The sequence below is a fragment of the Bactrocera neohumeralis genome, chromosome 5 (genome assembly GCF_024586455.1).
Source record: "Bactrocera neohumeralis isolate Rockhampton chromosome 5, APGP_CSIRO_Bneo_wtdbg2-racon-allhic-juicebox.fasta_v2, whole genome shotgun sequence".
In the NCBI taxonomy this organism is placed as follows: domain Eukaryota; kingdom Metazoa; phylum Arthropoda; class Insecta; order Diptera; family Tephritidae; genus Bactrocera; species Bactrocera neohumeralis.
Window position 1 is genome coordinate 72778031 of NC_065922.1, and position 21865 is coordinate 72799895.

The 21865-nt window shown below is 30.0% G+C and overlaps 1 protein-coding gene and 1 long non-coding RNA gene across 9 annotated transcripts in view; one reads left to right on the top strand and one right to left on the bottom strand.

Annotated features, from left to right (window-relative positions):
* LOC126760423 (uncharacterized) overlaps window positions 1–21865 on the top strand; it is a 132932-nt gene that overhangs the window by 9960 nt on the left and 101107 nt on the right. The window contains exon 2 of the long non-coding RNA XR_007667198.1: window positions 3581–3599. This is a non-coding gene — a long non-coding RNA (uncharacterized LOC126760423). The remainder of the gene's footprint in view (window positions 1–3580; window positions 3600–21865) is intronic.
* The window catches only part of LOC126760422 (insulin-like growth factor 2 mRNA-binding protein 1), a 46100-nt gene continuing 31225 nt past the window's right edge, over window positions 6991–21865 (bottom strand). For 5 of the 8 annotated variants that reach the window (XM_050476033.1, XM_050476038.1, XM_050476037.1 and 2 more), the window contains 5 exons: window positions 10368–10541; window positions 8488–8862; window positions 7656–8364; window positions 7437–7592; window positions 6991–7340 (listed from right to left, as the gene is read on the bottom strand). In XM_050476033.1, the coding sequence (XP_050331990.1) occupies window positions 7065–7340; window positions 7437–7592; window positions 7656–8364; window positions 8488–8862; window positions 10368–10541 (1690 nt within the window). In that variant the 3' untranslated portion in view covers window positions 6991–7064. Of the gene's footprint in view, window positions 7341–7436; window positions 7593–7655; window positions 8365–8487; window positions 8863–10367; window positions 10542–11589; window positions 12206–21865 lie in introns of those variants that run through there. The other 3 variants (XM_050476040.1, XM_050476039.1, XM_050476042.1) reach the window with 3 other exon arrangements.

Sequence of the window (21865 nt, forward strand, 5' to 3'; positions counted from 1 at the left end):
TCGGCACAATGCGAAATGCCACATGCCGCCAACGAGTTATGCTAATGCAAAGAGCAAAGCGCGCGTTTCAAAAAATCAGCTGTTTCAGCGACAGCGACTGAAAATTTGCACGCGCGTAAAATGTCAGCTGAAAAAAAAGTGTATTTGTGATTTTGGTTGCTTTTCATACCTTTACACTAACAATTTCTCTCTATTTCACGTAATTTTTGCTGCGCATTTAACTTGGCCGCCACTTCTTTGAGTAACGCTCGCCCGCTCTTTTCATTGCAATTTCGCTACAGCGCCGTTTCACCGCTCTTTACATTGGTTCTGTGTTTGTGTCGCCTATTTTTTTCATATTTTGACATTTATCGTTTAAGCAACGATTGTGTGGTTTTCTTTTCACATTATGCTTTGTTCTATGTCCTGGCTATTTGTGACTTGCGCTGTTTGTGATCGACACTTTTTTGTTGTATTCTTGTATGCTTGCAATTTTTTGCTTAAATTTCATGCGTTTAAATTTGATTGATATGCGCATTTGTTGTTAAGTTGCCGATAACTTGTTTATAATAATTGTAGACAGTAAATTATTTACCGTTATTAACTATGCGTTTGATTTCGCTTTGCAGTTGCTAAACTTTTAACGATAACTTTAAAGTCGTTCAGTGTATTTCCGGTTTTTATTTTTTTATAATATGCTGTTTGTTGTTGGTTTTTATGTATATGCATTTTTTAGATTTAAATTTTGTTGTTGTCCAATTTGGCGCATTCCTTAGCAGACAATGTTTATATACACTAAATGTCTGTATATAACTGTTTTCATTTCATCAATTATGCCTGATAACGGTTTTTTTTCTGTTATACAACTGTTTTCATTTCATCAATTACGTTTGATAACGGTTTTTTCTGTTATTTTTTTTTATTACTTTCTCAAGTTTTTACTTCGCATAATTTGTGTTGGAGTTCTAAACTGTTTTTTTTTATTATTAATTTTTATTTAGTTTTGTTCTTGTTATATTGAGTTTTCGTGGTATTTTAAATTTTATTAATTTTATTTTTACTTTTATTTTCCTTTATAATAAGAAGATAATGCACTTATATTGAGGTAATTATTTACGTTAATTCAATCATCCCTTTTTTCGTTTTTATTCAACATTAATATCTTTTGCTTTTACAACAACACTTTTGCAGCATTTTTAGTTCTTACAATTTTTTGTTTTCGAAAACACCCTTTTATTAGAAAATAAAATTAGTAGTAATTTCTTGTTGCCAGCAATTTTTTGTAATGTTATTTTTATCGCTAAATATGCTTGCAATTTTAATATTTTTTCGCAAAATTTGCCTGAAATTTGCTGTAATGTTTTCATTTTTATCGATAATTTTGAGATTTTTGTTTATGCGTTTAGCCGAAAGGTTTTATCATTGTTTTTCTACGAATTTCGCTTGGCGTTGGTTGCTGTGGCAGGAAAATTAACATAATAAAAAAAGAAAAAACATGGAATTTGTTTAAAAATTGCACGGGAAATATCCAGAAAGTCTGCAATATATGTATGTATATCGTCACTTAAAATGCAAAATAACGTAACATCACTTTTCATAAGCTTACAGGCGCAGGAAAGATGATATAATGAAACCACTCACATTGAAAGAAAAATTGGGTTTTGGTTACAAAACGGTTATAAGTTGGTTATCTTTTGGTTATGTATTGGTTATATGTTGGTTATCTTTTGGTTATATGTTGGTTATGTATTGGTTATATCTGAGAGCGGAAGCTTGAAATTTTACAATAGTACATATTGTCATGCAAAATAACGTAACATCACATTTCATTAGATTACAGACGAAAGAAAAACGTTATAATAGAACCACTCATATTGAAATAAAATTTGTGTTTTGGTTATATATTGGTTATTATAGCTGTCGGCGATTTTCGATTTTTTTTGATGACACGTTGTTTTGCATTTCAGTTTACGCTATACGACTATTGAAAAATAATAATATGGCAATAAATTTTAAAAAATAAAAAAATAATAATATGTGGAAATCGTTAACAAATTGAATTGTCGTGCTGTAATAATGCTAGTGACACAATAAATGGTTTGAATAGCTATTTTTTTAGATTTTTTTTTATTTTTTTCCTTCCTATCAACGCAACCGTTAGCACCAATGCAAATTCCGTATTTTTTTGTTTGAAAAATTTTGAAATTTTTTGCCGAAAAAAGTTGTTTTAGCGTATTGCCAGCATGTTTTTCTGTTTGTTATAAATTGTTATTAATATAAATTGGTAAAACAAAGAAAAAATTAGTTATTCCTTTTTAACGATTCATTGCAAGCTTTTGTCAATTTTTTTTTTATAAATTAATATTTTTTAAAAACGTAAAAAGTTTTTTTTTTTGCAAAATATTAACCCCCGCATGCAAATAGTTTCAATTACCGTTGGTTAACTAAATTTTTCATAGCAAAAAATTCGAAACTATTTGTACTTAAAAAGTAATTAATGCATTAGCTACACTGAATAACAGTAATCAATTATTTAGTTTAATTTTTTGTTTATATTTTTTGTATTTATGTACTGCATATGCTAATATTATGTAGTAAACGATTACAACAATAGAAAATATATTTCGTTAAAATATTGTTATTGTGTAGTTTCAAGTAATTAAATATAGTAATTTGCTGCTGTACGCTATTGTATTGGTATATTTATTAAATATGTTTAGCAAACTTGCAATAAATTATTTTTATTTAATTTTTTTTGTATTTTTTGTTTTTGTTTATTTCATACACTATGGGTTTTATGCTTGCCTGTATGTATGTAAAATTGTGGCTATGTATGTACATATATGTATTTATTGTATGTATGTACAAATATGTGTGATTGTATGTAAATGTGTCTTTAGACGGCGCTATTTTGTTTATACATTTGTTTAATAAACTATTTATGCCTAAATGTAAGTATGTATATGCTATTGTTATATATTTATTTAAGAAAAAAAAATACAATAAGTTCAGCTTGGCTATTTAGGTAGTTAAAGGACTATTATAGGGTACTTCATTTTGCATTAACTCGGGCTATTGTCTGCACACTACTGTAGTTACTAGTAAAAATTGCGGTAAAAAATATTTTTTTTTATTTTGTTTTTGTTTTTGCTTTGCAAAATCTATTATATTTCTGCTATGGTTTACAAAAACAAAACCTTATTTTTCACATTAAACTATTGGCTTGTTGGCATGCAAGTTGATTGTTTTGTTTGTTTGATTGTTTGCTGCTCATTAATAAATTTACTAAGTGTAAGTAAGTGTCTTGTTTGGTTTAACTATTTTCTTGCTGCTACTTTTTAACGTCTAATTGCCACCACTTGCTACAGCGTATACTATATTTTACAGTTACTTTTCATATGACAGTTATATGCATGTGTGTATGTATCTATAATATATAATTATTTATATTGTAAATAATGCTGAAACTATTTGAATAGTGAATATAAAAAAATGCTTAAGGCAATGCGGAAAACATATTTAACATTTAACAAAATTAATATAATTCTAAACTATTATTTTTATTAATTAATTAATTATTATTATATTTTTCTCATTTCAGCGCTCTAACTGTGTTTTAGGTAAGCAATTAGCGTAGCGTATTTATTGTAACTGTCAATTGCATTAAAAAAAAGGAAAACAAAAACAAACAATATATGTATGTGTATATATAAAATTAATTAAAAATTTACGTGGAAATTATTTACTTTACTTTAATTATTATACTCATATTAAACAACATTTCTCATACTAGTCTGTATGAAATTAAAACATTTCAGCACCGTTTCAAGGCAAACGCAATTAACATTTCTCACTAGACGCAAAAACATTTAAATATGTAGAAACTTTTTCAATGGAACTAGTTGTTCAAGTAGTTACTTTCGGTTGAGTTAGTGTAATATTACTAGGCTGACGCTAGCAACACAAAGTTACAGCAATTTTACTGCTTACTTTGCCGATTTTTTTATGTTTTTGTTTTACCACTAAATTTTGTAGGAACACATTTGCGCTTTGTTCGCTGATTTTTCGCGTGTCGCTCAAAATTATGACGGATTAAAGTTTTTTTTTTTTGTAGTAAAGTTAGTTTACTAATAAAATATTAAGTGTGACGGTAAAAAAAGTGTGGCAGCGCATGCGTAGTAATTTTGCAGTAAATAAATTGAAATACTACACTTGAAAAATTTTTAATTTCTGTAAGTTTTTATAAAAATAAAACAAAATTTTTGCAAATCTTTTAATTTTGGTAGTTGTTATGCAGATAAAAACGAATATATTATTAAATTAATTTGAATTTTTGTAATTTTGTTTTTTTGTAATGAAATTATATTTATATATATTTTTTTAACTAAAATTTTTGCAAATTTTACAAATCTTTTATTTTTTGTAAGTTGTTATGTAAATAAAAAAAATATATTGTAAAATTAATATTATTTTTTTGTAATTTTGTTTATTTTTAGTTTATGAAATTAAATTTTATTTTTATTATTTTTTTAAACCAAAATTTTTGCAAAACTTTTATTTTTGAAAGTTGTTATGCAAATAAAAAATATCAAAATTAATTATATTATTTATTATTATATTTGTTTTTTTTTTTTTAATTAAATTTAATTTTAATGTGTTTTTGAAAAAAAAAATATTCACTGCCACACGCGCCTGCAATTTCTATGTAGTCTGCTTAATTTTGCATTAGCACGCTTACTTCTATATTGATTTTTTATTTTTGCCACGGCTTTAAAGAAAATTTCGCTTGTGCAAGCAACTGAGTTTTTAATTGCCAGTTTTTGCTAATTTTTTCACACAAATTCTTGCAATTTTACCAAAATATATTTAGCTGAAATATTTAATTTTTAATGTGTCTAAATTATTTCCTGCTTTAATACGTCGGATTTATTTCCGTTGCGTGCAAAAATAATAATTTGTTATTATACTTTTTGCAATAATTAATTGCTTGCATTATTGTTTTTTTTTAAGTCTTGCCAAATTTTTGTTAAAAACTATTTTTTTTTAACGATTTTATGCCACAACGTACACTGCATATGCTTAAGCAAGTATTATTTGAGTTTAAGCATTATTCTGTCACTATTTTCTGCAAGTGATTTCTTCTCACTTTCACATAAATTTTATAAAATTTTTTATTTTTGTATATTTTTTTGTGAAACCGTATATTTTTCGTTATTTAGTTTAGAACAGTTATTGCGGTTTGATTTTTGAAGTTTGCTCAATTTAGTTTGCGTTAATAGCGCATTTATAACGGTTATCGTCGAATGATTTCTGATTTTTATTTTTTTACGTTCTTGCCACACGTTGCACAATATTATAATAGCTTTTAATTTTGTTTTTAATGTGTTATCTTGTCACTTAAGTCAAATAAGTTGAAAATTTTGGAAACTTTTTTTCGAAAATTAATTTTGTTTTGTTGTTTTAATTTTAATTGTGTTTTATTTTTATATATTAGATAAACAGAACGCGTGTTTTCGTATGTTTTTGAAATCATTAAAAAAATTGTATGTCAAAAAATATTTTTTTTTTTTACTTTTATATTTTAGTATGTGTTTGCATATAATTATTTTTGAAAAAAAAAATTGAGAAAAAAGAAATTTGAGGGAAAAAATGGAAATTGGACTTTTTTGTTTTTGTTTTTTTTGTTTTTATATTTTAGTACGTGTTGATCGTGTGTTTGCATATAAAATATGTACAATTTTTGAAAACAAATTTGGAAAAAATGTTGAAAAAAATATTTTAATATTTTTTTTTATTTTGATATTTTATGTAGTATGTACATATGCATGTACATATTTTTGAAAACAATTTTGAAAAAAAATTGTGAAAAGCATTTTTTTGTTTTGTTTTTATTTTTAATATTTTTAAATGCCTGTGATTTTTCTTTCTTTTTGCAGTTGAAATATTTTTGCTTTCCAAAAATTATTTAAACCCTTTCAAAGTTATTTCTTTATTTTTATATATGCTGTAATGCTACCGGTTATATTTTTGTGTTTTTACCTGCAAATTCATCGAGTTTTGCTTTATTCTCACAATTTTCTGTTTGTTTCCTGCAATTTTGCATCCACTATGGTTCTTTTTGCACTACTTATCATATGCAGCGTTGACGTTGCCCATTTTCTGTTTATCGCACTTAATTTTTTTCAGTGTTGTTGTACTTCAGCTGCTTTGACTGTGTCTGCACGTACAAATTTTGTATTTGAATTTTGGTTATGACTGCCTTTTTTTATAATTTTTTCAATACTGCAAATGTGTGTTTCTGCTGACATTTCAACTGACATTTGGGCCTAATTTTTTTCAATTTTTGATGTTACCCGTTCGGGTGCTTATGTGGAGTTCACACTCAACTTTTATTATGCAATTTGGCTATTTTGCAAAATTGTTTATTTTTTTGTTTTTATAAATAGCGACGCTGCGTGCTTTCATTTAGCTATAAAAGCGAACAAATGTGTTGTTGTTTTTGTTTTGTTTATTTGCTGTTAGTGTTGCTCAATATTTTTTTCAGTGTGTTGTGTATTTTGCATTTTTTACATCAATTCAAGTTGGTTTTTGTTGTTTACCGGACTTCAAATTTTGTTTATATATTTTTTTGTTGTTGCTTACATATTTTTTGTTGTTGTTTTAGGTTTTGTTGCAATTATTTAATATTTTAGTTTGCTTTTTCTGCTGCTCCTATCGAAATTTACCTCTCTTGCTGTGCTCTTTTGCATGACCACAATCGTCATTACTGTATTTGTGTTCATCATCATCATCACTTCTGTCATCAGCATATACTCAGCAATAATGTTATATATTAACAGCCACAACGTTGACTTGGCAGCGTTGTTGTTGTTGTTTAAAAAAGCAATATATATTTAAAAATTATGTTAATAGTATATTAGAAAACCTAAATACATCATCATCATACACATTTCTCTGCATTTAATTTAATAAAAAAATAATAATAATAATAATAAAAATAAAAAAAATATGTAATAAGTAGTTTCAACAAAACGTTTGAAACGCATTTATAATTTTTATTTGTTTTTGTGTTTTTACTACTTGGCTTACTGACTTGACGCAGGTGGCTGTTGTTGTTGCTGCGGCGGCGACTGCTGCTGCTGTTGTTGTTGTTGTTGTTGCGGCTGCTGTTGCAGTTGATGTTGTTGCTGCTGCTGTTGTGTTACTTGCTGCTGCTGCAGCTGCTGGGTCCCACTGCCGGCAGCGGCAGCAGCTGCTGCAGCGGCGGCGGCGGCGGTTTGCTCCTTGGCGGCTTTCTGTTTTTTGGTCACCGGTGGCGGATTTGTCGACATCATCATGGCGCGTATGCGTCGCTGTGCCGACTGAAAAAATAACAAATACACACAATTTGTTTGCAATTAATTTCGTAAATAGCAACAACATTTGCATTGTTTTTTTTTTATTTTGCCTGCGCTCACCTGTACGCTGTAGAATTGCCCGATTATGTGGACGGGAGTCTCCTCATCACCACCCGATGCTGGCGCCACCGCATGCTCTGGTAGCTTGATAACGCTGCCAGTAACGCGTTGCAAGTCGCGCACATTCTGTCCGCCCTTGCCGATTATCCGACCGACCTGTAGTGATCATAAAAATGCATTATTCATATATATTGTTTGTTGTTTGTTGTTGGTACGCACCTGTGAGCTTGCCACCATAATTTCGACTGTTAGTCGTACATCTTCGGTGCCGCACATGAACCCCTCTTCCCGCATCTTCTCGAAAATCATGTATTGTGCCTTCCATTGGCCTTCGGGTGTGCCGACGATCGTCACTTTGCGTTCGGTTTGCTGCTCGGCCGGTTTATCGTTGTCGATTGGTGCGATCTTGAGCGAGGCATTGGAGAAACGCATGACACTGCGTATGTATGAGCCTTTGGTGCCGATAATCGCGCCCACCGCATTGTTCGGTATGTAGAGGTATGTGGTCTCCTGCATATCGTTGGGGAAGACAGGCGGTACCACACTAGCCGGTGTCTTGGACATCGGGAAACCCGGACACGATTGATATGGCATGCTTGGGTTGAATACCATACCATTGCCGGGTGTCGACATCATGGCCATCGGATGAAGGCCAGGGAACATTAGGCTTTGTGGCGCCATAGCTTGCAAATCGTTCTCGTAGCTTTGACGTAGTTTGGAACTAATTTGCGCTTCGGCACGTGACATATTATCGATTAGGCCCTTAACCGTAATGATACGTTCCAAATTGAAGCTATTGATATCGTTTATCGAGCTGACAGTGATCTTCGTATCCGTGTCTTGCATAATACGTTTGATCGTATTACCGTTTTTACCAATAATGCGACCGATCAGATTGTTATGAGCCAAAATCTTCAAGCATATGTCACTGTTAGTTGGAGAGTTAGCGTGAAAGAGAGAGAGAGAGAAGAAAAGAGGTTAGACAAATTTTATTTTCAAAGTTCATAGCGAAGCTCGACCGACCCGTTCTCTTATTTATGCCATTACTCACCCTTTATTCGTTGAGATGGCTTCCTGTTGCATCACTTCCAAAATGCGTTTGCACGCGTTCGTGCAATTTTCCGGATTACCATAAATGGTGATCGCCTTCTCCAGCGAGCCGACATTCTCCTTTCGATGCACATCGACACGTGCATGGCTTTGTTGTGTGATCGTGCGTATGGTGATACCTTGACGGCCAATAATGGCGCCGACCATTTCACTTTGCACAAGAATGCGCAGCGGAAAATCAGCTTGACGTCCGGGTCCTGGCATACCGGGATATGGATTGCGCTGATTACGATTGGTGCGACGTTGGTTTTTGTCCAATGGCTCGGCGTGCAATTTGTTGCCCTCGAATTCGACACCGTTCAATCCGCCAGCAGCTCTGCAATTAACGAAAGAAAATGAAAAGTTGGTTTAGTTTTTTGTAGACTTGCACATTTTTTGCTGACATATAATGAGAACATGTATGTAATATTACAATTTAGAAAGTACTGGAACAACGAAGAGCACTTGAACTCTATTTTCAGCTTCTCTACTTTCAAATCAAATCTCTCGTAAGAGTTCAAGGCTCTGTAAGGGTTTTAGTTCCTGAAATATGTTTCAGTTTTTAATATTAGGCAGTTTGTAGAACCCATCACTTGACAAAAGTCTCCAAAAAAGAGTACACGATTCATTTGAAATTTTGCCAACACCGAAAATAAGTAGAGTTTTGATTCGTTTGATCTCTCAAGTTCCTGAAACATGTTCTGGATTTTGATAATACGAAGATTTTGGTACTCGTAAAGAGAACAGGTTTTGATTGAGAATTTACTTTTAAAATGAGTAGAATTTTGTTTCGAAAGACGAAAGGCACTAAGGCTCTACGCCTCATAGTATACACGATTTTTTTGCATCCAAAACTTTCAAAACAAATCTCTGGAACCTTGCAGTTATCTGTTATGTTTTAGATTTTGCTAATACGCAGATTTTGAAACCTATAAAGAGGCCAAGTTTCGGTTCAAAATTCGCGAACTCGAAGAATTTGTAGTTTTGATTAAAAATTACCCAAAATAAACAAATTTCGAATTTCGAAGATCATATAAACTTAGTAGATTTAACCTATAAAAAGGCCAAGTTTCACTTCAAAATTTGCGCACTCAAAAAATTTGTAGAATTTTGATAAAAAAAAATACTCAAAATAACCAAATTTCGAATTTCGAAAATCAAATAAACTTAGTAGATTTAACCTATAGAGACCAAGTTGCGGTTCAAAATTAGCGAACTTGAAAAATTTGTAGTTTTGATTAAAAAATACCCGAAATAACCAAATTTCGAATTTCGATGATCATATAAACTTAGTAGATTTAACCTGTAAAGAGGCCAAGGGCTTCGCTTCAAAATTCGCGCACTCGAAATATTTGTAGAATTTTAATAAAAAAAAAAATACTCAAAATAACCGAATTTCGAATTTCGAAGATCATATAAACTTAGTAGATTTAACCTACAAAGAGGCCAAGTTTCGGTTTAAGATCGCGAACTCGAAGAATTTGCAAAATTTTGATTAAAAATACCCAAAATAACCAAATTTCGAAGTTTTAACTGCAACATTCAAAGCTCCGTTTCAACACTCGTATTACATTTTTCGAAGAGTTAGGAAAGCAAATGCACGTGGCAAAAAAAAAAATTAAATAAGAAAGAATATAAAAAAATTAAAAATTAAATAAATAAATAAAAAATTTAAATTAAAAAATACATATTTGAAAGATCTAAATAACAAAGTGCAGCTAAAGAATGATAAATGTGACAAAAACACTGAGGCGACATAAAAACATAAACAACAACAACAACAAAAAATCGCAAATAATAAAATGAGGAGAAGAAAAGAAAACAAATTGCATAATGTAATACCTTTGAGCCTGATCGGGATTTTCGAATGTTATATGTACAGTCTGAGTATTGGGGTCCTTACTAGACACAGCCTCACACTGTTTGACGATGCCGTATGGCTTTAGCAGCGGTTCGATGTCTTCGAAACGCGTTTGCAGCGGTATGCCGCTAATAAGAATTTTCGATGTCGAAACACTGTGAACAAAGAAGAGATAAAAGTTGAAGTATAAAACAACAACAACAACAATGCAATAACAACAACAACAACATCAGCAACGCATAAGTGAAGTAAGCTTGTGGAAGTGTGACAAAATATAGCGAGAAAAAATACAATGCGTATGTATGTACATATGTATGTATGTGTAGCATGAGAAGAAAATACAATACAAAGTGTAACTGCATAGAAAAGTACGAGTGTAAGCGAGTACTAAAATGTCTAATTCTCTAAAGTGTTGGCAATAATTATTACTAATTTCTTTTTGCGCAATAATTTGTTCAATTTTTCCAAAAGTACGCCTAGAAGTAGACATTATGAGAGATTTGTCAATATTTTTAAACAAATTTACTAAACTACAGCAACAATAAAGCTAAAGAAACACGCGAAAGCATGTTTTGTTCGGTTTAGCGCCTAAAATTATGTATATGCTTGCAAAAATGCGCCTAAAAGTAGGCAATGTTTAACCTTTGCCAATGCATTATAACATATTTCCTAAACTACAACAAAAATTAAGCCAAAGAAACGCGATAATGTATGTTTCTGCTGTCTCGCGCCTAAAAGTATGCTGAACATCGCCTACAACTTTGTTGCATATTAAAAAAAATACAGCTAAGAGTAGGCAATCTGTTAAATTTTAATGATATTTACTAAACTACATGGACAATTAAGCCAAAAAACGTATGCTTGTGCTAGTTAGCACCTAAAAGTATGCTACACTACAGCGCTTTAATATTTCACGCACTGGACGCGTACTAACAAATTCTAGCTCAGTATATGTACCGTTGTTTGTGAAAACAATTGCGCGTACATATATTTTCGCTTGCTAATTACATTTTTGAAGCATACACTAAGGCGTAAAAACATAAAACTACTAAATGAGCAATAGATAGCGTAACGTTGTAGTATTGCATGAGAGAAGGTGATTGCCACACGTTTATGGTGTGGCATGACACGCGCGCACCCACACCCACACTCATACACGCTTGCAGAATTCATAAATTCCCGGTTTTGCACACACACACATACCTCAACATGGTCGTATCCAGTTTTTCCCAATAAAATTTTATCTCAAAATATTGCCAACTATTGCTTGCTTCTTCACTTATTTTTTGCTTAATTTTACCGAAGTATTGCTGCCTGCGTTGAATGCTTTAGGCTGACGACTCAAATTAACACCGTTAAATTTCGCACGAAAGTCAGTTTGTCTTAAATTATGTAAAGTTTGTAAAAAAAAATTGAAAGCAACAATAAATTTTCTTTCTCACAGCACACGCTTGCCTTAAATACCGCAACACGCATACCAAACGCACATACGCAGGCGCACTCACGTCTCCAATCACACAGACAAGTGTGTCTGAAAGAGTCTTTGTTTTTGTACCAACAGGATATTTGTTAAAGCGTTTGCGAAATTTGTTTGGCGGCTCCTTTCACTGCACGAATTTTCGAAAACAAATTTTGTTTAGTTAAAGTTTGGTATTTGGATTTTTCAAAAAGACGGAAAACTAAAACGAAATGTGTGACGACGAAGGCGGAACGAGAAAACTAAACTATTGCGAAATCCACAGCATAATATTAAAAAAAATATCTACGGGAAATTTTTGAAATTGTTGACTGGCTGAAAACTATAATAAATTTCTATTTTGAAAACAACGGAAAATTTTTGAAGTTTATTTTTCGTTTTTCATAGAAATGTAAAATTTAACAGAAAATGCGGTTCAAAGTGCCGCATGATCTTTTATAAGAGTGGAGTGTGCAACGCGTGAACACATGCATTTGTATGTGTATAGCATGTGTGTATATGTAAGTGTTTGCATTAAAATTAAATTAAAAAAGATAAAAAAAAAGAATTTAAATGAAACAATAAGTAAAAATTTAGAAAATATAAAAAATAATTCAGAAAATATAAAAAATTAATAAAAAAGTTATAAAAATCATCCAGAAATAATACAAAAATATAAAACTAAAATAAAAAAATAGTTCAGAAAATATAAAAAATAAATTAAATTAAAAAATCATTTAGAAATAATACAAAAAAAAAATTAAATAAAAAAAATAATTAAATAAAAAAATAATAATACAAAAATTTTGAGAAATAGTAAAAACTTAAACAAAATAAAAGCATTTAAACATAAAAATTAAAAATAAAAAAATTATTAAAAAAATTAAAAATAATTAGAAAAAAATAAAAACTATGAGAAACTTAAAACAATAAAAATTATTTAAGAATTATTAAAAAAATATTAAATATTAAAAGTAAAAAAAAAATTTTAATAAAAAAAAATATTTAAATTTTTTATTTTGGATGTAAAGTTTTAAAGGATTTTTTTATTACAATTCGAAATTTTTTTTTTTAAATTAAAAAACCGAATTGAAAAAATGTTTAACCCCAAGTTTACATACTAAATGTAGTAAAAAAAAAGTATTGAAAAAATTAAAAAAAAAATGTTTTGGTTTTGAAGTCATTTCACCATGGTGTTCTTCATGTTCCATAACTTTGCAAAAGTGAAGTTTATTTTTAAGAAAATTTCAACACCTTTTGTTTTATTTATAATTAATTACTTTTAATTATAATATTTTAATTACAAATATGTAAATCTTTCCATTTTTATTATTTTTTATTTTTTACTTGCATTTTTAAATTCAAAATTATATTTTATCAGTTTTTAAATCTAACTTTGGGATTAAAAATTGGAATTAATTTTCTTTTTAATTTAAAATAAATAAGAATTAAATTTAAAGAAAAACATAAAATTAAAAACATTTAATTAAAATTTCATTCTTTTTTTGATTATTTAAATAAAAATTGATTGAAAAAATATTTTTTTTATTTAATTAAAAATTATAAATTTATTTTTTAAATAAAAATTTATTATTTTTTTAACTGTTATTTAATTTTTTAAATTTTTAATTTTTAATCCCTATACTTTGAAGTTTTAATTTTTTATTAAAATTTGTTTAAATAGAATTTAAACTAATTAATTAAAACTTTAATTTTTTATATTTTTTTAATTAAAAATTATTTTTTTTTAATTTTTCAACTAAAAAATTTTTTTTTTAATATTTAATTAAATTCTTTTAGTTTAAATTTTTTTAAATTTTCAATTATATTGTTAATCCTCAATTTTGAAATTTTTATTTTTCATTCAAAATTTTTTAAATAGAAAATTCGCGCATTGAAACGCGCACAGTGTTTAATTCCATGCGTTTCAAAAACAAATTTTCATTCTTCCTTGCCACTCGAGCATGCAGCATGAAGCAAAAAAATTTTAAAATATGTTAAATAAAAAATATTAAAAAAAATTAAATTTAAAAATTTATGTAATTTAAAAATTAAATTTTATAACTTAAAATAATTACACATACATACATATGTATATGAAAATAAAAGAAGCTTGAAACTAAAAATATTTTATTATATTTTTTTTTTAATTTAAAATTGTTTTTTTAAATAATTTTTAATTTTTATTTTAGTTATTTAATGAAATACTTGAACATTTTTAATATAAAAATTTCAATTTTTCAAAAAAAAATTTAATTAAAAAATAATTAATAAAAAAAATTAATTTAAAAATTATTTTTTTTTACCGAAAAATTAAAAAAAAATAAAAGTTTAATTAAAAAAAAATCTTTTTAATTTTTGTTTAAGTTATTTAATATAAATTTAATAAAATTAGTATACAAATTTCAAATTTTCAATTAAATTTTTAATTAAAAAATGAATTATTAAATTTTTTTTTAATTAATTTAAAAATTATTTTTTTACCGAAAAAAAAGTTTAATTAAAAAAAATCTTTTCAATTAAAACTTTTTAATTTTTGTTTAAGTTGTTTAATATACATAAATGTAATCAAATTTTTAATTTTAAATTATGAAATTTTAATTTTATATCGACAATTTTTTTAGCAAAAAATTCCTGATTATTTATTAAAAATTTTTAAAATATAATTAAAATATTTTCGACAGAAAATAATATAAAAATTGTTTTTTAAAACAGAATTAAAATATTTTCGATAGAAAAATATATAAAAATTATTATTAAAAATATTACTAAAATATTTTCGATAGAAAATAATATAAAAACTATTTGTTTCAATATTATCAAAATATTTTCAACAGAAAATTCATAAATATTATGCACCTACTCGGAGGAAATTATAAATTTATAAAGAACTCTTCTCTCTCAACATTTTTAAACAACAACCAAACATGGAAAAAGCTCCGTTAAATGCGAATTAATTGCCACCACAATAGTCGACAAGCTTTAAGCCTGAATTCGATTAAGCGAAAATCAAAATGGTGGATCAAAGAAAACCCGCGCTGAAAACCTCGCAAAAATGCAGCTAAGACATAAATTAACTGCAGCGCTAAACCGTCTAAAAAATCACCGCAAATTTCTTGGAAGTAATTTATTTTATTATTATTATTTTGGTTGGTAGTTTTTGTTGTTGTTTGCCAGCTTTTAACTGCTGCTGCGTTTATTTGGCGCTTTTTTCATTAAGCATGTGGCAAAAGGCAGGCAGACAGTCGGGCCGTCATTGCTTAGTGCATACCTACACTTATGTACATATATATGTATATATAAGTATGCCAGTGTGTGCGTGCCACTTTCTGTCAGCAACGCAGCATTAATTGCCGCTGCTGTGTCCGTTGTCAAATTGGTGCAATACATTATTAGTTGCAGTTGTTGTTTTTCTTGTTCTTATTGTTATTGCTTTTTGTATGCCACAACATTTATTATTTTTGCTTCCTGTGCGTCTGCGCAAAATTCCATGGAAAAGCTTTAAAAGTTCAATTTGGTATTTTATTGTTTTTGTTTTTGTTTTGTGTTTTCTTTTCCGCTCCTCTTTTTGTTTTTCTTGTTGACTTTTGCAGTGTTTTGTTGTTACAGCGCATACCACTGCCGACGTCGCGACGCGGGTCGTCAGCCGAGTCCATTCACATCGTCGCTGCAACAACTAGTTGTTGCGGTTGTTGGTCTAAATCTTGTTGTTGGTTGTTGGCTATTTTAGCTGCTTCTATGCTCGCTAACTGCTTGTTGTTGCTGTTGTGCTTTCAACTTGATTTTCATACTGTTGCTGTTGTTGTCTAGTCTGGGAATGCTGTCGCTGTATCAATACGATCATATTCTCAGTGTTGTTGTTTTGGTTTTGGCATTGGCATGCGGCCAGTACCAGTCAGTGCGCCTGCTGACCGCGCTTCTACCCCGTCTTGCGTTTCGCCTCTTCTTTTTCTTCTTGTTCTTCTTCTTCTACTTGGCCAACTATGCAGCGTCCGGTTAGTCAGTTATAGCTAACCAACCGGTGGCATTCCTGAGTGACTGTGTCTTTTCGAGCAGCCAAGTTGCTGGCATTTGCTGTGCGTGTGCGTTTGTATGTGTGCGCGCACACGCCGCGCATCCAGTTACATTTTGCCATAACGTCATCATCGTAGTGGCAGTGGCATAAAAAAACAACTGCAAAAATAAAATTAAAATGCCGCAGGAATGCACCACAGCCTGGTGCATGCAACAGCATGCGGTGGTCGTCCGCCCCGCCGCCTTGCCGCAGCAATCGCCGAACGCGCGGCCAAGTCATGGGAAGCAATCAACATTTTTCAAGTTGTTATTGTGTTTTTTGACTGATCGCATGCCATTACACGCACACGCTTACATACATAATATTCATATATACATTTATACAAATGTTACTGTTGTTGTTGTAGTTTTTTGTTTTGTTTTCCATTGGAACCCAACGTATGCCCTTTTTCGTTTGACTTTGCAGCACACTCTACGACCCACTTGGGCCGCGGCATGTATGTTGCACTTCCTATACGCTACCAGGCTTGTTGTTTTTGTTGCAACAACGCGTTTAGTTTTATTGTTGTTTTTTCGCTCGGTCACTAAGTTGCGACTTTTATACGCCTTATGCACTCGGGAAAGCGGAACTGTCTGCCAGTGTTGCCATATGTGCACATCAAAAAATTGAGGTTAAGTGCATATGTAGCAAGATCACGCTAATCATATGAAATTATTATGTGCGGCTTTGTGAGAACTTAGCATTTTACAATTATCGTGCGCTGTTTGCTTCCTTAAGCGAGTTTCGCGCACGGTAAATTGCGAAATTTTTAAAAAATCTGTATGTTAGACCTATACTAACTCGGTTCTCCCTCGGCAGAAAATTTTCATATTTGTTGCATATTATGTATATGGTAAATCTTGTTATAGAAATGAGGTTGCTGTTTTTAGAAGCTTTAGAAGCAAGAGAAATCGCAGCTCGAATATGCAAATCGTAGAGTTTTTTGTTTTTACTTTTTGCAACTAATGAACTGAGAAGACATCAATTGCTTTACACTATATGCGAGTTGCTTGAATGGTAAATTGTGAAATAAGGAAAAAATTAAGTTTTATACCTTTACTAACTCGGTTTCCCCTCGACAGAAAATATTTTAATTTTCAGCATGTTTTGTATGTGTTGAAACTTGTTATAATATTATGGTTGTAGTTTGTAAATGGCTTTAAAGGAAGGGCAACCGAAGCTTGAACATACACCTTGAAGTTTGTGTTTTGGCATCAAACTACGCTGAGAGATTTGTTAAAATGGTGCTTGCCGAAACTAGAGTTCATTATTAGTCAACTTAAGAAAAATCTAGTTTCAGTCACACATTCAACTGCCACAATGACTGCGTTCAAAAATGTCCGGCAACACCAAAGCGCACTCGTTTTACATTCAACCGCAAATCCGCTGGCCTAATTTACCGTGCACTGTCACACTCTTCACATAATCTCTTGCTCCATGTGCCACTCTTCGTTGCAACTCTTGCAGAATGCTCTCTAGACAAGTTTATTGCTTGTTTTGTTATTGATAATGTGTATCTGTTTTGAAAAAAAAAAAAAAATGTTGTTGACCGCATTTGTGGCACGAAGAAAACGCAACGTCGTCGCCGCGTTTAACATTAGTCGTCTGGTGTTCGTGTCGCCGCGACGAGTGTGTTGAACCTGCCGCTCTCAACACTGACTTAGGCGCAGCGAAAACTGTAAGCATTTTTGCCTTAGCACACGCTGTTGTTGTTATTATTTGCACTTTAAGCTGCGCCAAACAACAACAACGCATACATACATATCGACTTATGCATACGCACACTCATACGAAGTGAATAATGAAAACAACAAGTCCAACGCTTGCGTAGATGACTATGCTACTTGCCGGCTCCATGCGGACGGTCGCCAATGGCTGTGCCATCGCTTTTTGTTGTTCTACTGTTATTGTTGCTGTTGTTTTTGGTGTTTTTGCTGATGCGCGCGCCGCTCTTCCAGGAATTGTTTATCGAAAAAATGAGTTATTTTTCGGTTACTGTTGCAGTATTTGCATTTTCGTGTCGGCTTTCTTCCTCCACTCTACATACATACATACACACACATATACATAGATAAGTATATGCTGCTGGCGCGTGTTTTTAGCATCAGCATAAATTTAATAACAACAACAGTAAAAGCGGCAGCAACAGCAATTATACAAACGCTTTATGCGGCAGTGGAAGTGTGCAAATAAAAGCAAAATAAAAATGCGCGAAAATATTTGCACTTCTTGGTATTGTCGGCCAATGCTTTGTGGCTGCGCATACCTTTGTAACTCTGTGCTACCTTCGTCGAAAGCGCAGCTATGCTTTTGCACTGCTGAAATTGCAATTTTTTTGGATTTGCTTAGTAGTTTTTGCCATTTCAGCCGTTTTCATGTTAATGAGAATGGGAATTTATTTGACCCGAGCCAGCGTTTATTAAGAAATTAACAGACACGACACCGCAAAGCATAAGTGGATAACAGAATTTTGTTTGTGCGATGAAAAGTGATATTATGAAGATCAGAAAAAATGTAAAAATTTTTATATAAAAAAATATTATAAAAAAAATTATTAAAAATTTTTTTATATAATATAAAAAAATTTTATAAAAAAAATTATTAACAAATTTTTATTTAAAATAATTTTATAAAAAAAATTATTAAAAAAATGTATAATAATAAAATTTTATATAAAAAAAAATATTAAAAAATTTGTTCTTAAAAAAATGTTACCAAATTTTTACTAAACTCTTTTTTATACAAATGTTAGTAGTTTTTTTTACTAAAATTTTTGGTCGTCCTTTTTACAAAATTTTTTTTTAATAATTTTTTTTACAAATGTTATTTTATAAAAAATTTTTAGTAAAATTTTTTTAATATATTTTTTTATATAAAATTTTTAAATTTTGTTGTTTGATCTTCATATCAGTTTTTTATTAAGAAAAAGATTTTACAAAACTTTTTTTTTTTTTAATTTGTTAGTAGTTTAGTTTTGTTTTATTTATTTCTTTGCTAAATTTATTTTTAATATTTTTTTTACTAATTTTTTTTTTAATATTCACTTTTTTATCTTTATAATATCAGTGTTTTACTAAAAAAAATTTACTAAACATTTTTTAATAGTTAAAAAAATGCAATTTTTATTAAACAAATTTTTGTAATTTTTTTTTTAATAAGAAAGAAAAATTATACTTGTTGCATAGTTGTTTTTTATTTTAATTTTTGCTTTTTGCTTATCAGATTTATAAGCCGCACAGTTGCATTTTACAATTTTTTTTTTCGCCACTCGTTTTGAGTAGGCGGCGTTGATGAGTCAACGCCATGGCACAGCTTAATGATTTTTAAGGCGCAGAGGTTTATGCGCAAATGCATGTATTCGTATGTATGCATGTGCATATGTAAGCGCGCTCCTGCCTGCCTTCTACTTAGAATTCCAAGAATTGCTTTTATTTAATTTTTTGTTTTGCATTTTCGCATACATAAAGTGCAATGATATATTGAAAACCGTTAAAAGGTGGATACTTGAGTGACGTGCTTATTTATGCTCAGCTGCGAAATAACGCTGATGTGTTAATATACAATTTTTTGTTGACGCAAAAGTTTCAGAAAAGTACAGCCACAAGCGTTTTGACAAAGAAATCAACAGCAAAGCAGTTACAAGTCTAATAATAAAATAGTAGCAGGCTTAAAAAATCGCTGACAAATGATATTTTGTTATATTAATACTTGTATAAATTTACCGTTATATAAGTTAAATAAAAAATATTAATTTAATGTTATAGAAATTAAATAAAAAATATTATTTCACTGATTTAAGTTTTCTATACTATGCACATTACTCTCATGTGCATACAGCCTAATGCACTTTATGCAAATAAACTGCAACTGTTATCGACTTTCGATAATTTGGCGCTATTGTGTACACTAACACAACTATTTTTATTTGTTTATTTAGTTTGTGATTAGAATTCATTAAATTTTAATTTGGCAAGCAAGTGACGAAGGTTTTGACCACATTTGGTATTTTGAATCGGTATCTAGCTGTAAGTAAATAAAATGAAGAGTATTTGCCAACGATTCAAGCTTCATAACTCTTATTAGAATAACTACACTCCATTGTGTGATTTTGAGGTTACAGCTGGCTATTTATTATTTTTTAATTTTTTTAAGTTCTGGCTACGTTTTCATGTCAAGTTTTTATCATAACAGTCAGCTGTTCGGTACTTCGACAAAATTCGTGTGTGTTCGCATATTTTATTATTTGAAATGGCAGATAGAAATTTTATTATTTTAAAACATCCATTAGCTAATTATATTAATCAAAATTTGCTATCAATTCTAAAAAAATTTAAATTTTTTAATTTTTTTTTTAAATATGATGAATAATGACATTCATATTAGGGTACGGTATTCTTTAAAAATATTTTAAAAAATTTGATAAAAAATGTTGATATTTAAAATTTTTACCAACTCACTAATACTATGTTGCTTTAGCGCTAAATTTCTTTTTAATAAAATTAAAAAATATATTTTTTTAGCAGCAAAAACTTCCAGTTATTATTTAAGTAACACCCTAACAATCACAAAAAATACTAATAATAATTACTAGTGATATTTATAGTGTCGAAATATAATAATAGATACTATATGTAATTGTTTAATGCAAGATTTCTGTGAATTCTACACCTTATACAGAAATGTTATCATATTAGGGTGTGAGTAGCACATTTTTATTTAAGTTTTTTTTCTTTTTTTATAAAATTTAAAATGTTGAATTTTAGTTGCATTAAATTAAAAAAAAAAAATTATTTCATTAAAGTAACACCCTAATGTGCATAAAAGTGTAAATAATAATTCAGAGCAATACTCGTAACACCAGACTATAAAATTAGTTATAATAGCTAATAATATTTGTAGATTTTTTGTAAGTTCTACGCAGTATTCATGCAATCATATTAGGGTGTGTGTTTTCCCTGCAATTATTATTATTTTTAGCAAGAGTCTAATGCTGCGTCGCTTTTTTTTGTTGGTAATATTCAAAATATTGCATTTTAGTTGCATAAAATTTTAAGATTTCATTTAAGTAACACCCTAATACGCATAAAAACATAATTAAAAATTCATAATATTGCTAGCGACAAATTAAATTATTCAAGTTTTCTTGTAAATTCTACGCAGTATGCAGAAATGTAATCATATCAGGGTGCGCCTAATTTTTCAAATTTTTTTTAGCAATAATCTTTTGCCACAGTTATGCTTTCTTTATTTTAATAATATTAAAAACAACAATTATTTTTAGCTGCCATAAAGTTTAGGTTTTCATTACCCTAATGTATGTACATAAAATTACAAAACAGCTTTCATAGATATGCCAACAAAAATGCAACGCAATTCCAAAACAGCTCGCTCACATACATACATACCTACATACACACATACATAACTGCCAAGCAAATATGATTGTTTACAATTTTCACCCTATTTGTTGTTATTGCTTTCGCTATATTCCGCACTTGAGCATCGGCTAGTGCCGACTGCAGCCGAGAGTGCAGCATACTACATGCACATGCATTTATGGAGGGCGGGTCATAAACCGTCTGCAGCGGTGGGAAAGTGTATGCCAGCAATGTGTACGTGTATTGGGCGGGCGAACGAACGAGTCTATAACACACGCATACACACACAGATGGAAGCTCGTGTGCACTTATGTATTTGTGGTGTTTGCGACGGGGCGGGCTGCCTGGGGCTTTTTGGCGTCACCAATTGCCTTATTGCTGCGCGCCACTCATTCACAAAAGACGCAAATTGTTGTGTGTACTGCGCGCGCCGGCCAACAACAAAAACAACTGCACACATTGTTTTGTAATTGTTTTTTGTCTGTTTTTTTTTTTGCTTTTACAACAAACATGTGAAAGTACAAAGTGCAAACAGTACATGCATACTTTTGCACTTTTACGCTGCATGCAAATTGGTGGGAATGCAAGAGG